Consider the following 16560-nt stretch of genomic DNA (forward strand, 5'->3'; position numbering starts at 1 on the left):
CATGGAGGCCTGAGAGGAGGCTCTCCCCGCCCTGGAGCAGCGAGAACAAGCAGTCTGTCCATTCCTCAGAGGGAAGATGAACCTTGACACCACGGCCATCCAAGCAGGTTGGCCTGGGGACTCGCTGCGGGAGGAGAAGCACTTAAACCCCTTGGGCACATGGTATGTGCTAAAAGCAATCTTAATTTTTAAAAATTTCAAGAAAAAACCCTTGTAAAACATTTGAAGGGCCTCATGTTCGATAAATATCCCGAAAAAAATTATTAACAATTCCAATAGATAAGCGCTCCTAAATATTATTTGGCTCTTTTAAATACCGTCGGAACTATTCTGACCAGAATAATACTGATTTTTAACATTTCTTGAGGGTCTGCTCTGAGTCAGATGCTGCCCGGCACTTTCTATGACTCAGACCCTCCGGAGGAGGTTCCAGGGCAGATGGAGAAACTGAGGCAGAGAGCGATTGGCCCAGCTCTGGTCTGTCGGCTGAGGTCAAGGCCCGAAGTGACTCCCGAGCCGGCGTGAGGACCGTACGTGAGCATCCCAGCATTTGTTCGTCTTGCCCACTCACACCAGGGGGACAGAACACCTTCCTGCATCAAGAGAAAGTTTATTCCAGTGTGATTGTGTGTCTGTGTGTTAGTTGCTCAGTCGTGACTGACTCTTCGTGACCCCCATGGACTGTCGCCCACCAGACTTCTCTGTCCATGGGATTCTCCAGGCAGGAATACTGGAGTGGATTGTCATTCCCTTCTCCAGAGGATCTTCCCAACCCAGGAATAGAACCCTGGTCTCCTGCACTGCAGGCAGATTCTTTACAACAGGGGGTCAAAATAACACTATGCAGACGTAAAACAAGGGCCTCAGGACGCCCTGTGCACCAGGACAGAAACCCAGTTCAGCTACAGCGTCCCCGGAGGTCAAGCCCCACAGGACAACGTTTTCCTCCCAGGAAAGTGGAAGAAGTGAGTCATAAAAGACCCATCGCCTCTGGGAGCTTGATTGACTCTGCAGTGATTATTTGTACAGGTTGTCAGATAGTTAATTTAAGGAGAGTTTCAGGAAACTTGCAACAGCAACAAAAAATGTTTTAGTCATATCCTATGTGTGTGCTCAGCCATGTCTGACTCTTTTGACCCCATGGACTGTAGCCCCCCAAGCTCCTCTGTCCATGGGATTTCCCAGGCAAGAACACTGGAGTGGGTTGCCATTTCCTTCTCAAGGAAATCATCCTGGCCCAGGGACTGAACCCACTGCATCTCTTGCATCTCCTGCATTATTGGCAGGTGGATTCTTTACCACTGTGCCACCTGGGAGACCCATCAAATCCTATGTATGTGTGTGAAAGTCACTCTGTCGTGTCTGACTCTTTGCTACCCCATGGACTATACAGTCCATGGAATTCTCCAGGTCAGAATACTGGAGTAGGCAGCTGTTCCTTTCTCCAGGGAATCTTCCCAATCCAGAGATCGAACCCAGGTCTCCCACGTTGCAGGCAGATTCTTTACCGTCTGAGCCACCAGGGAAGTCCCACAAAATCCTGGTTGTCTGTAAATTGTCGGGATGGGGAAGGTTAGGTAATATTGACAAAGGTGAACAGAGAAACAAAAGCGGTAGCCCGATGTCAGTCGTAAGCACCTGATGAACAGATCAGAATGCTCTCTAAATTGGGGTTTGGGGGATTTGCTGATGGGTGGAATTTTCAGGAGCCCTCAGGCTAGAGGCAGCCCCATTTTTGCCTTCTGAGTAGGCAGAGATTATGTAAAATAATAGGAAGCCCTGCAGTCAACTGAAACGTTTCCAAGTAGATGTGGAGAGAAGCTGCCAGTCCGAAGCGAGGCACCGCCGCAGGGTCTGACCCCAGAGCCACACCGCGGCCCAGGGCCTGGCCTCTGCTCCAGTATTCCGCCCCGATACCCTGCCCACCGCGGGGAAGCCAGGGGTCGCTTAAGACCAGCTTGAGAATCTCGGAGCCTGGAGGCCAGGCCGCGCTCAGGCCGTGTGCATGCACACGTGTGTGTTGTATGCAGGTATGTGTGTGTGTTGTGTGTCGTGTGCACATGGGTGTCGTGGGAGTGGCAGGGTGGAGCTGTTGGTGGCGGCAGAAATTAGGGAAGTGGCCTGGTGACAGGTGTGCAGGGAGAACTGCTAAGTGCCTGCCCGACTGGCAACTGGCAAGAGTCCCCGGAAGGACAGAGTGGCCGGGTCCCAGCCTCCATCGGTCACTGAAGGCCCTCTGGCAAAGCCCACAACAGCCCCACACGAGGGGGCAGTCCTGGCAGGAGACGGGAGGCCTCACTGGTCCTTCTGGCTGCTCTTTGGGGTCGGCCGAGGTGTGACACAACGGGCCGCCTCCCAGAGCTGGGTCTGAGGTCACGGCGAACCATCAGGGTTCCATTTGTGGCCTCGATGATCATCCCAAGGGGTTCGAGACTGCAGCCACAGGCCGGAGCGGGGGGCATGAGGGGCTGCTCCCCGGGGGTCCGAGAAGCTCCCTGTAACAGGCGGCTGGTTCAGAGGAGCCGATGGAATTCCAGGTAGAAAAAGAAGCGCACGGAGGCTCTGCTGCTTCTGCCCGCTCACCTCCTCACGTCGTTTCTCAGCATCACATTTTATTTTTATCGTTGGCAAAAATTCCAGATTAATTCCCCTACAATATTACATTTGAATGCCCACGTGTCCTATCGCTTTCTGCAGCCTGATCACCTCTCCCGTGAATCAATTGGTAAAAGGAGCTGAAAGAAGGGAGTCCAAGGAAGTGGAGGAAATGAGCCCAGATGAATTCCAAGTAACCCCTGTCTCGAGCGGGAACTGAGGAACATTTTAAATGTATCCCAGCCGTTCCACGCTGCGGTCCATTCAGAGCTGCCGAACCTTTAAAAAGCCAGCTGCGAAGGCGTCTTAGGGACTGACTCCACCAGTCCTGGCGGAACCTAAAGCAGCATTGGAGCATGGGTTCCCTGCACTGTGTGAGCAGCACCTTTTTTAACTTTCAGAAAGAGGCAACAGTCGCCACGAGCCCCCTTGAAATACATTAGAATGTTGGGGCCGGGGGAGCCTTGGTGTCATGACACACCCCACCCCATTCCACAGATGGGGAAACAGGCCGGGGGCGAGGTGACTTTGCCCAAGGTCACAAAACTGGTCTGTGAGCCTGCACCTCCTGATAAATCCCCCCCACAATTTTGCCGAAGTGAAGGAATTCTGGAGCTTAGGTGTCCATCATGTTGCAAACCAATAAAGGTGCTGCGTTCCAAATTTTTGTAACCTATCAGCTCGCGGGATGCAATTTAATTATGAAAGAATTCCTTGTGCTACAGAAATTTACAGGAAGGGTTCATTTGCCTTAGGGAGACTTTGGGGCTTAACCATCCTGAGAGCCAAATTTTCTTTAATTTTGTACTTGTCCCTTCTCCCTAATTTACTAAATTTAGCTGAAATCATGAACTTAACTTTTTTTTTTAAAAAAGAGCTAATTCATATCCATTTGCTCTGCCCTGACTTGAGCCTCCTTACCTAATTTTTTCAATGCCAAACAGAACGAAAGTTTAAAAAAAATTCAGGTGAAAGCTTATCTACTGGAACCAAGTGTATATTTTTATAAGAGCTTTGACTCAAAGGCTTAGAATATCCTTCCAACTGGTGTTTAATTCAATTCTAGTCTTTGATTTTTTTTTTCCATTTTGAGAGCGTTTTCAGAATGTCATACGTGTGATGCTTGGTGATACTCCAGAGCTAGAATCACCTCTCTAAATCAAAGCACCCTTAGAACAACCATCTACGACCCTTTTCTCAGCCACGTTCAGGGAAACTCCATCCTCAAAGCCTTTCACGGCTCTGCCCCTCCATCCTCACTGGCTTACATGTTCCTCCCTGTGGCCGGTTGATCGTGTTCAGGTCACGTTTCCCCCAGAGTGTGGTGACGTCGCTGTCAGCAGGCCTGTCACCCAAAACTAAGTGCCTCGGAGTCACAGACAGAACAACTCGAGGAGGGAGTTAATTTTACAGAGTGTCAGCAATCAGCCTTACGTCCATACTTTCTTTGTGAGTAAATGTTCCAGTTCAGCGATTTGAGGAGAGACGAGCTTTAGATGCAGACCCTTGCCAGGACCAGGTGTCACGTGGCTGAGCAGGAAGGCAATGTGCGTGGTGTCCAGTGGGACAGAAGCAGTACTTGGCCTTATTGTGAAACGTTAAGGAGAAAATGCCAGCGTCATGGTATTACGAAAGGATCACAGTGTCAGGTTTTAATTTCTGAGGGATTTTTCAGGTGATGGGGACGCAGCACAGACCATGAGTGCGAGTCTGACTTGCTGCCCGTCTTGTCTGGGGGCTCAGTCCCGTCTGACTCTTCTGCGGCCCCACGGACTGTAGCCACCCGTCCTCTGTCCGTGGGGCCCTCCAGGCAGGAACGCTGGAGTGGTTGCCGTTTTAGCACTGGCCCCACGTGTGAGTCCCGCAGCAGACGTGGGCTCCAGCCGCCCACTACGCTCTTAAATTTCTGTTGAAAATGATGGATATTCCTGAGGCTCAGCTACATTCCTGCCAGACCCTGGGCCACTGGCCGGCTTTTTAATTTCCATGGTGTTATTACATTATGTACTTGTCGGGAGACATTTCATTAAGTTCCCATAATGTGGCCGCACCGCACATCACCCAGGTTGGAGCGGCCGTCCTGGGCTTTCTCACCAGCGACAGCTCAGCTTTATGACCACAGCAGATTAAAACACCCAGGAGGGGGTGGGCACTGCGGCATCTGGAGGGCCCAAGGGGGCGTCGCTGGACCAGTGTCTGCCTCCCATCCCCCATCATCGGAGCACCGTCCCCACACTCGGGCTGGGCGTCTTTGCTGTGACCCCCGAGGTTCTGGTCACGGGTCCTGGGTCGGGGTGCCTGGGCTCTGATTCAGCTCTGCCTTTTACCCCCTGGAATCTGGACGATGTCCCTGAACTTTGTTCACCTGAGTCTTCCCATCTGTGCAGTAGGGAGAATGTTACTTCTACATAACAAGCTTGAAAGGCTTAAACTCATGGGAAACGTGTGGCAGCAGGCCTAGTGAGTGTAGACCCAGTCGTGGGGAGGTGGTTTGCAGTGCTGTCTGCCACCAGTCGTGGGGGTGTGGTTTGCAATATTGTCTGCCCCTGGAGACGGGTCATGTGGCTAACAGTCTGCCTGTCACCTGTGCCCAGGTCTCCTGGGAGAGCAGTTTCTTACTTGGGTTCACTCTGGTCCGAGGGCCGCTGCTCCCCCATAACCTCAGGGGCCCCCCTTCCTGGGCCCTGCCTCTCTCCTCTCCTCATCTCTCCTCTTGGTTCTGGTTGTGCCAGCTTGCAGGAACACAGACTGTTTTCTCAAAGTGATTTTAAAAAATTAAGAATCAATGTAACAAGACTGCAGCTCTACCACTACCCTCCTCTCAAACCCTATGTGTTTGTAAATGTGTATATATATGTAATATGCACATGTTTATATATACATATATATGTAACATTTGCATTTGTAAAATATATACAAGGTTTGTCATAGGTAAGGAAAAATCCTGAGAGAGTCACAAAATATTTAGAATCAAATCTCAGCAAGAACTCCTTATCAAAAGTTGTAAAGTGTAGCTAAAATGGTAGGTGGAATTTTGAAGTCCAAAATGCACATATTAGAAAAGAAGAATTAAAGTTAATGATCTATGTGTCTCTCTCAAGAAATAAGAACGTGACGCTAAACTCAAATAAATCAGAAAGATGGATGGGAAAGAGTATTGAGAGCTATAAGAGTGGGCATTTGTATCAGGCTATTTCATTACAAAGAAAAGCTCTGATAAAATATGGCAAGATGTTAATGTCTATGTAATATGATTCTGAGTGTTTCTGTTTGCTGGACATACATTATTCAAAGTTAATTTGTAAAAAGTAAAAGCCAGTAAAACATTAACTTTTATTATTTTTAAAAAAAACCTGTACCTCCAGTTTGGAACCTGTGTTTTATCAGCTTTCTGGGGGGCTCCCAGGGGAAAAGACGTGGGGCTCCCCGAGCCCAGCTTCTGGCTCGAACCATGCCTTCCTGGGGAGGACCCTCCTGCAGCCTGCTGGGAGGGGGGCTCTTTGACTCTTGGTGACAACCCAGGTCGCCCAGCTCAGATTAACACTCACAGAGCAGCCCAGTGTACCCAATGTACCGCTGATGTCAGCTCTTCCTGCAGAATACATCATGAACATTTAGAAACTTGATTTTTGTTCAAACAAGCAAGGGGATGACAGCTGTTGCATCATGAGTGATGTGACTCTGTCCGAGTCAGCTTTTCTGGCTTCTGGCTGACTCTAACTGGAGTCTCCCCAGAGCTGGCAGGGCAGGTGCCAGGCAGCAGCAAAGATAACTTCTTATCAGCATTGGTCACGCTTCCTGGACACGCTGCAAGTGACAGGGGACACGGGGACACCCGGAGCATGGGCCGCAGGGGCTGTGCTGTCGTCCCCAGCCCCGACTCCCAGCTTCGGCGTCCCCCACCCAGGGGCGCCGCCAGCCTCAGAGTCAAGTCCTGGGGACACAGCCTGCCCCTAAGGAAGGGGCAGTGGCTGGTTTATGAAGAGACCTCGCGGCCCGCAGGCAAAGTCTAAAATATTGGCTGTTTGGGCTTTTACAGAAAAAGCATGCTGACCCCTGCTCCACACAGGCACGTTGTTCTCTTCGGCCGACTTGCAAATGTCGTTATAAATGTAAAGTTACAAAATGCACTGAGAATAAGACACGACTTTGGGAGGTTTTTTCTTCCCACTGGGAATCCTCATCAGATTTCATCCTAAACAGTAACCAGCAAGGAGTCTGTTGCCAATAACCCTTGAAAACCATCCTCTCAGGGAGCAGTTCCGGGCATTAGCAGCAAGGTGAAAACAGTTCTGCGGGGGAGGCCCGGGAAAGTGCCTGTCAGGTTGCTAGGATGGGGGCATTTTTTAAAACTTAAAACCATTCTGTGAACATTTGTTTTTTGAAACAGATCTGTCCATAGGATTTCCCAGGCAAGAATGCTGGAGTGGGTGGCCATTTCCTCCTCCAGGGGATCTTCCCGACCCAGGGAGCAAACCCGTCTCCTGCATTCTTTACCGTCTGAGCCACCAGGGAAGCCCCGGTTTTGAGACAAACAATCATGAAAGCAGCCCGTCCGCAAGTTGCCAGAACGGGCTTTAGAGGCACAGCGTTGTGCTCAACAGCCTACATGGGTTTCTTGACACAGCTGGGAGGAGGATGCTCCTTTCTGCCATATTTTAAAAATTGCAACGTTTACACTTTCTAAAGAAAACTACGAACATCCAGGGCCACAGTCTTCTTTTGGCCGGCGGCACTACCCGAGTCCTGAGCACCCACTGGCCTCCCCAGCTCACGGACAGAAACCCAGACGGACCTGCCTGGACACTCCCAGCCCCCGACAGAGCGTCTCCTCACCCCACACGATGCAAAGACCCTCACCCGCTCCCCCCGTCTCTCTGCAGGATCTTCCCCGAGTCCCTTCGGTGGCTCATGGCCACCCACCAGTTTGAGTCGGCAAAGAAGCTGATCCTGCACTTCACGCAGAAGAACCGCATGAGTCCCGAGAGTGACATCAAAGGCGTGATGCCCGGTAAGCATGTCTTCCCTTCAGCCCCGAGGCCCCACCAGGCGTGGGGGACCCGCCAGCCACCCCTCCAGGACAGGGAATCACCCCACAACACGCCCTGCATGGGCCCCACTCTGCCAGGCAGTGGCCCCACCCAGCGGTCTCACTTCCTGTGATGGTCAGTCCCCAGCTCAACGAGGAACGTGTTCGGGTCCAAGTCTGGAGGGAGGCGTGACCTTCCGTGCCCCTGCTCCTCGGGGGAAACGCGAGGCTTAGCCGGCGCCTGGCACTCAGCCTTGCCTGCCTGCCTGCAGGGTGTGGTGCCAGCAGACGCTGGCCTAGGGGTGGCCCTGGTCCCCGAGCCACCTCTCCCAAGCAGGACCTTCAGGCAGCTACCCCGTTTCCTGTATCTGTTAGGACCTATTGACTGGGCGTCGGAAGAAGCAGGAAAGTTCAGACCGTAGAATTTATCAGGACTGTCAGCACAGGCTGGACCAGACGCGTGGCGTCACCAGGAGGTGTTGGAGCCCAGACTCCTGGGCCCCTCCCGGCAGGCAGCCCGAGCTCTGGTCCAGTAGATCTTGGAACGAACCCTGAACGCTGTGTGTTCAGCAAGCCCTAGAAGTGAGCGGGCGTGCTGAGACTTTCCACAGCAGCTCTGTACAGGGTGCTGTGACTGCCTGTTCGCAGGTGAGGGGGCCGAGGCACAGAGAGGTTGAGCGTCTTGCCGGGGGTCACACAGCTAGTGAGCAGTAGCCCTGGGACGTGGGCCCTGCAAGCCCAGCGGCAGCGGCTTCGGTGCTGCCACAGGAGAGGGGGGTGGACGCAGGCCCGGCGGGTTGGCGGGGCGGAGGGCCGCGTCTGCTACTTGCGGACGGTCCGGCCCTCCTCCCCAGTCTTGCCCAAGCCCAGCCATTAGCACGTCAGCGCTCTTAAGTCAAAGTGCCTTGTTTCTGGCGTTTCCCCACTTACGTCGCCTCCTCTGCTGCTTCCGGGTTAGAACCCGTCTGGGAGGAGCTTGTTGTCTGCATCCTCATTGCACGGATTCATTTCCCTCCTGTTTTTGGAAGGCGGTGCTCAGTCTTTTCCCGATTCCCTGCCCGGGAGTTGGTGGTGCTGGGTTCAGCCCAGGACCCCGGGGCACGCGGTTGTCCCCGCCCCTGGGTCTCCCTCCGCGGCAGCACCCAGGCAAAGTCAGGGGACGGCGGCTGTCCGAGCTCCAGACCCGCGCCCTGCACTGCCTGGGTGGACGCTCCTCCCCGGCATCTAATCCAGGCCCCTCCCGGCTTCTCTCCAGCCCTGACTCCACCCCCGCCAGGCGGGGCTGAGCCGCTCTTCGCGCGTTTGACCCCACTCAGAACCTGTTCTGTCAATCAGATCGTCCCCCTCTACCTCTGGGGAAGGGGCCCCAAGAGGCTGGGGCTGGGGCAGGGCTCCCCACCCCCAGCGTTCCCTCCTTGGAAGGAGCCCCCCTGGCCTCCTCCGCGTGAGCCGGGTCAGGGCAGTCCTGTCCCCCTGCATCAGACCCTCTCTGGGCAGCCTGACGCTGAGGGGAGCGTCCTGGCCCAGGTCGTTTCGGTGAGGCTCTGAGGTTCGAGGGTCCCCACATCAGGCCAGGGGGCTTTGCCTGAGCCCTGCTCGGTAACAGAGCGTAGACCCGGCCCCGTGTGGCTCGCTCTGTCTTGTCCGTCTGTCCTGGGCCCCGGGTGAGGAGCAGGTCCCCGTGTCAGGCCCCCTCCTTGCCCCCAGCGACCCGCCTCTGACCCTCTGTATAAGCTTCCTGCTCCTGTGGGGTCCTCGGGCTGGCTGGAGCCTCGCGGGCCGAGAGGCCACCTCAGGGGTCAGCGGGGGTCCCCCAGGCCCAGGAAGGAGTCCCCGCGCTGGCTGGGGAGAAACCAGGATGGTCTGAGTCAGCCGAGCCCAGGGCCAGGGAGGCGGCTGCACCCGGGGGCCAGGCAGCCCCACGACTTCTGTCTGGTCGTTAATCCGTCCCTTCATCAGACGGGAAGCCTCAGCCCGAGGGTGAGAGCTGGGGTTCCGTCAGGCCCCTCGCCCCCCAGGTGAGGACAGCTGTCACCTGCCCGGCCAGGGCTGGCTCCCCGGTGGCCCTCGCGGGGAGCAGGGCAGAGAGGGGGCGCGGGCGGAGCAGGGGAGGCCTGGAGCCCCAGAGGCCCGACTTAGCCTTCGTCTTGGAATCTCAAGTCTGGCTCCAAGAGGTTGGAAGAGGCGCGGGGAGAGGGGAGGCGTCTCCCCGTCAACTCAAGGGTGCTCAGAGCCTGTTCTTCATGCCCCTTGTCCCTCCTGTTCCCCCACGTGAGGACCTCAGGGAGCCCCGAGATTTCTGGAGAGACCGAAAGGCCTCTGGTGTCCATCCCGAGGGCCTCCCCGCTGGGTTTCCTCCCAGAACAGACCTGGGAAGTTCTGCGTTGTTGTTGACAGGCCAGGGACACACAAGACACCAGCGGCCCCGACGGGTCAATGGGATTCCACCCAGAATAACGCAGCTACCTCTGCAGACTACAGTCAACTTGGGCTCCAGAGTTTAATGCTTAAAAAAGAAAAAAAAAACTCAGGTCATAATTACAATTGCTACAGCTTCTTAACAACCTCTATTTCATACACCAGAAAGTATCAGGAATTCAGTTTGGGCCACAGTACAAAAAAAATTTAAATCTATACAGCTGTCCTAATGGACTTCTAGTTTTTCTTCTTGGAAGGTTTCCACGGTGAGCGAGTGTGGAACCTGTGATAGCAGGGTCATGAGCAGTTTTACAACAGCGAGGATACCCGTATCGTTGGATCGGCGTTATGTGTTCGGAGCACATTTCCATGCTCTTTAAAATCTTCTAGTGTCGTGACTGTGGGGAAAGTGTGTCTGTAACGCCCATGAGCCTGTTTCTGCAGAGGGGACGATAAAGGTCAGGAGGACCTGTGGATGGACGGGTGGATGCCCAGCTGTCCCCGCTGGGGCACAGGCCACCAGGCCTGGGCCTGAACAGTGAGAAGGAAGAAGGTTCTGGAGACTCAGGGGGCTGATCCCTCGGATGTAGGCGCGGTCCCCCTTCTCCCTTCCGGGCCCCAGTTGGTGGTGCTGATCCGGACTTTTTTCTTTTTTGGCTGCACTGGGTCTCCCGTGCAGGGTGGGGTTTTCAGCAGCTGTGGGACGCCGGCTTCATTGCCCCGTAGCCTGTGGGCTCTTGGTTCCTCAACCAGGGATGGAACCCACGTCCCCTGCGTTGGAAGGCATATTCCTAACCACTGGGTCACCAGGGAAGTCCCCATTTTTAAAAGAGAAAACCTCCTAAGCCCTTGTGGTTAAGCAGCCTGTTTTTCCCCCCAGCTGTCACTAGTGAGGTGGTGACCCTCTCCCGTGGGATGGCAGGGAGGGGGCAGGGCGTCCCGGGGTCGGAGTGGGCCTAGGACGTTCGGGAGGGGCACACGCCCCCAAGACCCCGTCTCCCGAGAGAGCTGCCACTCCCAGGCCCCTCCAGAGACGACCCCGCTTCCCCCAGGCCTTCACACCCACCACGGGCTTTATTTTTAGTGCACTTGTTTAGGATTCATCTCAAGTTTATGGTAAAGCTGCAGAGACAGAATTCTGAAACCTCCCCATCAGTCTCCCGGTTGTAACGTCCCACGTCCCCTGACTGTGTCATGACTGGGAAACCGCACAGCTGTTCTGCGGGCAGCCCAGCTGCAGCCCTGACCCGACATCCCCACCGAGGGCTGCCCAGGACCCCACCAGGGCTGCCCAGTCCTCAGGCCCCCAGCCGCCTCTGGTCGGCGCACTTTCAGTCTTTACTCACTTCCCCAGCTTCAGCAGTCCTGCTTGCTTAAGTCTCCTTTTCCTTTTCTGGCCCCTGAAAAGGGTGTCGTCGTCGTGGCTGTTCAGTCGCTCAGTCGAGTCAGACTCTGCGACCCCATGGACGCACACCAGGCCTCCCTGTCCATCACCAACTCCCAGAGCTTGCTCAAACTCAAGTCCATCGTGTTGGTGATGCCATCCAACCATCTCATCCTGTCGTCCCCTTCTCCCGCCTTCCATCTTTCCCAGCATCAGGATCTTTTCCAATGAGTCAGGTCTTCACAGCAGGTAGCCAAGTATTGGAGTTTCAGCTTCAGCATCAGTCCTTCCAATGAATATTTAGGACTGATTTCCTTTAGGATGGACTGGTTGGATCTCCTGGTCCATTTGGCCACTTCTCTTTCTAAGATGCAGGCACTGTACCTGCCCAGTTTGTTGTGCCCACAGGGGTGGTCTGGGGACCAGGGCAGCGCGTGTGTCTCCCAGTCCTTAAGCAGAGGGAGATGCAGACCGGTCAGACTCCGCAAGGAGGAGAACCGCTGCCTGAGCCTAACCAGGGCCTCAGCGCCCGCCAGCAGCGCCTGCAGACAGAGCCCACTCGGGTGACTGCTTCGTGCATCCTGCTGTCTCTGGAAAAGGCCCGGTTCCCTGCAGCCCCTGAGGCACCTGCAAAGTCAGTGTTCTGCCCCGAGAGCCAGGCCCTCCCCCGCCTTAGCGGAAACCGCTCTCCTCCTGACGCCGCAGTTGACGCCCGGCCTGTCGGTGGGGCCCCCTGCCGGCCGGCCGGCCAGTGTGACTCACCAGCCGTTCCCCGCAGAGCTGGAGAAGGAGCTGTCCCGGAGGCCCAGGAAGGTCTGCATCGTGAAGGTGGTGGGGACCCGGAACCTGTGGAAGAACATCGTGGTGCTGTGTGTGAACTCGTGAGTGCGGGGGCCGGGCGGCGGCGGGCGGGGCGCCCAGGAGCGGCGCGGGGCCGGTGAGCCGAGGAGCTGCCCGAGCGTCTGGAGGGAACCGTGCTGACGGACACGGACCCCCAGCCTCGGGAAAACGGGGCGCACCGGGAGCACCCCCGCGCGGCGGCCCCGCCCCCAGGACCCCGGGGCCCACGCGCTGTGTGCCCGCAGGCTGACCGGCTTCGGGATCCACCACTGCTTCGCCCGCAGCATGATGGGCCACGAGGTGAAGGTGCCGCTGCTCGAGGACTTCTACGCCGACTACTACGCGGCGGCCGGCATCGCGCTGGCGTCCTGCCTGGCCATGTGCCTGGCGGTGCGCGTCCTGGGCCGCCGGGGCGGCCTGCTGCTGTTCATGATCCTCACCGCCCTGGCCTCGCTCCTGCAGCTCGGGCTGCTCAACCGTGAGTGGGCCGGGCCGGGGGCGGGCGACGGGCGGGACCAGGGGCACGGGGGTGGGGTGGGGCAATAGCCAGGGGCCCCGCTGTTCTCCCAGAACCCCTGCACTGAGCGGCTGCAGGATGAGCTTCCCTTAGAACCAGCGGTCACTGCCCCTAGGGTGTGGGGTCTCCCCTCCTGACCCAAGGGTATGTGGTCTCTTCTCCTCCTGCCCTGACCCTGAGCCTCCCCACTGCCCCAAGGGTATGGGGTCTCTTCTCCTCCCGCTCTGACCCCAGCGCTCCCGGGGCTCCCGGGCACCGAGGCCTCTGCAGTCCTGGCGGCCATGACCCCCTGGTGGCCACACGGCCCCTTTGTGATCCATCATCACCTGAGAAGGAAGGAAGGACTTTTCTCTCGTGTGACATCAAGGGAAAGATAAACACTCGGTGACACCCTTGCCCTGGGACACTGCTTTTCAGTACGTGTTCCCGAGTTTATTAGCTGCTCTTGGGGCCGGAGAACTTCTAAGTAAACGTTAAAAATCATTTAAAGAAAAGCTAGACCATCTGTGTAGCTCGTTCGGCTCTAAGAGTCAAGCTCAGTGCGGCTCTGGTGAACTGAAGCTGCTCCCACGCCGGGACGAGGCTCAGAGCGTCTGATCACCCGAAGCGAGGTGGGAGCCGGGCACCCGAGCCCCCTCCACCCAGGACCGTCCCCACGACGGCCTCGGGCACTGCGGCAACCAGATGCCTCTGATGGCTGCCCCCTCCCTCCCGAGGTGTCGGGAGTTAGGCCAGAGCTGCTAAGAAAGCCAAACACCTCCTAGTATCCCAGGTCTGTGTGACGTCCAGGTGGGGAGCGCGTGTCCAGAACAAAGAGAAGGAAAAGACTGAGGACTTCCTCAGCCTTGTTGTGCAAACTGGATTCTAGAACAGCCAGTGTTGGACTCAGTTTTCCGACTTGGGCAAGTTTGCATGCGTTCAGCATCTTGCCGGGAGACTGGTCTTGTTTTCAGCTGTGGCCACATGGGGTCCGTCCCCTGCTGGGGCCTCCCGAGTTGCCCTTGGGGGAGTCTTCCTCGGTGCCCCTGGGTTGGGGGGACGTGCAGGCAAGCGGCAGCCCAGGCTCACAGCCGCCACCTTGGTCCCTGAGCTGGGGTGCCCAGGGGACCAGGCTTCACAGGCACATGATGCCATCTGGTCTAACCTGAGCCTGGTGCCCCAGCACAGGCTGCAGGGACCTGAGTGGCGCTGGACACAGTGAAAGTCACCCTTTGGCTTGAGGGGGTGCGGGTGCTGTGCCTGGACCCCTCCTCTCAGAGCTGCACCCCCCTCAGGCTCCACAGCCAGAGGGGCCCCAGACCTCCCTTCTGAACAGGAGGTGCTCCATTTGGTGAAACGCCCACCCGGAGGCCCTGGGCTCTCCCGCTCTCTGGCCGCTGGCAGTGTCAACCATGCTGCCCACCTGAGCCTGGCAGGCGGGCAGAGAGGCCGCCCCGCTGCCCCTGGATACAGGAGGTCGTAACAGCCGCCCTGACCTGCTCTCTTTCTCCCCTCTCTGCCCGCCTTCGTCCCCTTCCACTGCGGTTCCACGGCCCAGTGATCGGGAAATACAGCCAGCATCCAGACTCAGGTGAGCCCCGAAGTGTGTGGTGACGCTGTCTTTTTATTGCACCTGAAGGACGTTTTCAGAGCGACTCACAGACCTGTGGTTTCCCTTTCCTCTCTCCCCCCACCCCTTTCGCCCCAAGAGTTGCAGCTGAAGTTGGCCGTAGGTTGGACACCACACGCATCCACTTGTCCTCTGTCCCTCCCGCCTCTAGAAAGCCTGGCTGCCCCCCTCCCGTTTGCGTCCGGCTTGCAGGCTGCCCTCGCCCCTTCCCCTGGCAGCAGCCGGCAGCGTAGCCCGGCCCAGCCACGCCTGCTGGGATGCAGGGCCTCGGGGACGCGGCCCCGGAGCGTTGGAGGTCTGGCTGACCGCCGCCAGGGGAAGCCGCCCACCCCGCATGTGAACCCCCGCAAGCCCGCCGCCCTGGCCGCGGGGACTGCTGGACCACTGCCCCTGCACGCAACACGGCTGCGCGCACGCACGAGCCACGGATGCGCGTGACACGGCTGCGCGCACGCACCAGCCCGGCCTACAGAGCCGAGCCCCCTGGGCTCCCGACCAGCCTCGCTGGGAACGGGCCGCACCCCGCTTCCGACCCTCAGCAGCTTGTCTGCCGCCCCGCGCCTGCCCCCGCCTAGGTGTGAGGTCAGACCCCGAGCCACGGCCAAGATGCCTGACTCGGTCCGGCACGTTCCCTCCAGGCCCCCGGTCCTCTCTCGGGGTTATCTGAGCTTTTGTTCTGCTAAATCAAGCTCGGGGCTCCTGTCCCTCGTCTTGGTCAGGCCTGAGGCCAGGGAGCCCCCCAGCCTCTGTCCCTGCCGGTCGCTCCCGTCCTCAGCTTCCGGCAGAGTCAGCCTGGGCCCCGCGCTCCAAACCCCCGGGGCCTCGGGGGAACCTGCCAGGAGGGCTCTGACCTCCCACGCCTGGACTGGCTGCTCGTCTCCCGGGTCTGCGCCTCACCCCGGGCAGAGGGGAGGAGGGGAGAGCGCCATCAGGCCCCCTCCCCCTGCCCCCTCCCCCGCGCCCTCCAGCCCCTCACCGCCCCGGTTCTCCCCCAGGAATGAGCGACAGCGTCAAGGACAAGTTCTCCATCACCTTCTCCATCGTGGGCATGTTCGCCTCCCACGCAGTGGGGAGCCTCAGCGTGTTCTTCTGTGCAGAGATCACGCCCACGGTCATCAGGTGCGTGCGGGCAGTCCGCGGGGCGGGTGGGGGTCTCCCAAGGACACTGGGGTTGGGGTGGGCGCTGCCTGCCAAAGCTGCTGGTGAGTGAGCCACCAGCTCTAGCCCGGGCCTCTGGACAAGGTGCGGGCTGCACTGGGCGTCCACTTGGGATGGACTGCTGTTCCACCCTGACCCCCAGGGATGCCCCAATCAGGGGAGAACTGAGCCCTGGGTCCCGTCCAGGCAGCTGGAGGGACGGGGAACAGAGGGATTTGGGGGTACAAGCCACACAAGAGGCCCTGGTAAAGGGGGGTGTCGGGGTCCCTGGATATATGCCTGTGCTTCAGCCCCACCAAGTGCTGCCCACTCTCCTAGGAGGATTCAGTGACAAGTCGGTCTCAGAAAGTAGAGTAGAAAGGGCCTTGATCTTCTGCTGGCTGATAAGCCGGTGTCTCCAGTCCAAAGAAAGGCCTCATGGAGAGAAAGCCCAGCCGGTTACGTCACTGATTTGTCTGACAAACACTTGTTGGGAACCACCCCACCCCCGTGTGCCTGCCCGGCAGAGGCCGCGTGCAAAGACCGAGTGGCGGCCTGTTTTCTGCAACGGCGGGGGGACCTGCCCTGTCCTTGGGGGCGGGGGGCGCGTGCACAGGCTCTGGTGCTGAGGTTGTAGCAACACGGAGGGGTGTCCTGCTGTCCGGATGTCACTTGGGTTCAGTGAAGCGGCGACTTTCGGTCGAGCTCCTGAACTTGGTGTGTGAATGTCATTAACTTTCTAAGCATGTGCTTTGTTAATTGAGTGTGTGGCAGTTATTCGGCCGTGAGATAGAGCCCAGGCCGCCAGCACGCAATACCCTGCCAGCCTCCCTTTCCCACGTGAGAGACACATGCGGCCAGTCCTGTTCAAGGCAGAGTGCCCAGGACGGACCGTCTTGCCCCTGGGCTCTGGGCAGAGGCAGGCAGGCCTGCGGGACTGCCTGATTTCTGATTCCTCCTTCTGATTTCTGATTCCTCCTTCTGGGTTCTCACACGCGCGCCAAGCCTGAAGGCTGCCCCATCCTGGAATA

General features: G+C 57.6%; 1 protein-coding gene across 2 annotated transcripts in view; it reads left to right on the top strand.

Moving 5' to 3' along the window:
• Positions 1 to 16560, top strand: part of SLC22A23 (solute carrier family 22 member 23) — a 128425-nt gene that overhangs the window by 105179 nt on the left and 6686 nt on the right. Inside the window, exons 5-10 of one of the 2 annotated variants that reach the window (XM_043908638.1) lie at positions 7479 to 7606; positions 12205 to 12307; positions 12512 to 12744; positions 14321 to 14353; positions 14472 to 14495; positions 15388 to 15511. In XM_043908638.1, the coding sequence (XP_043764573.1) occupies positions 7479 to 7606; positions 12205 to 12307; positions 12512 to 12744; positions 14321 to 14353; positions 14472 to 14495; positions 15388 to 15511 (645 nt within the window). The remainder of the gene's footprint in view (positions 1 to 7478; positions 7607 to 12204; positions 12308 to 12511; positions 12745 to 14320; positions 14354 to 14471; positions 14496 to 15387; positions 15512 to 16560) is intronic. The other variant, XM_043908639.1, reaches the window with a different exon arrangement.

The sequence above is a fragment of the Cervus elaphus genome, chromosome 7 (genome assembly GCF_910594005.1).
Source record: "Cervus elaphus chromosome 7, mCerEla1.1, whole genome shotgun sequence".
Taxonomy (NCBI): Eukaryota; Metazoa; Chordata; class Mammalia; order Artiodactyla; family Cervidae; genus Cervus; species Cervus elaphus.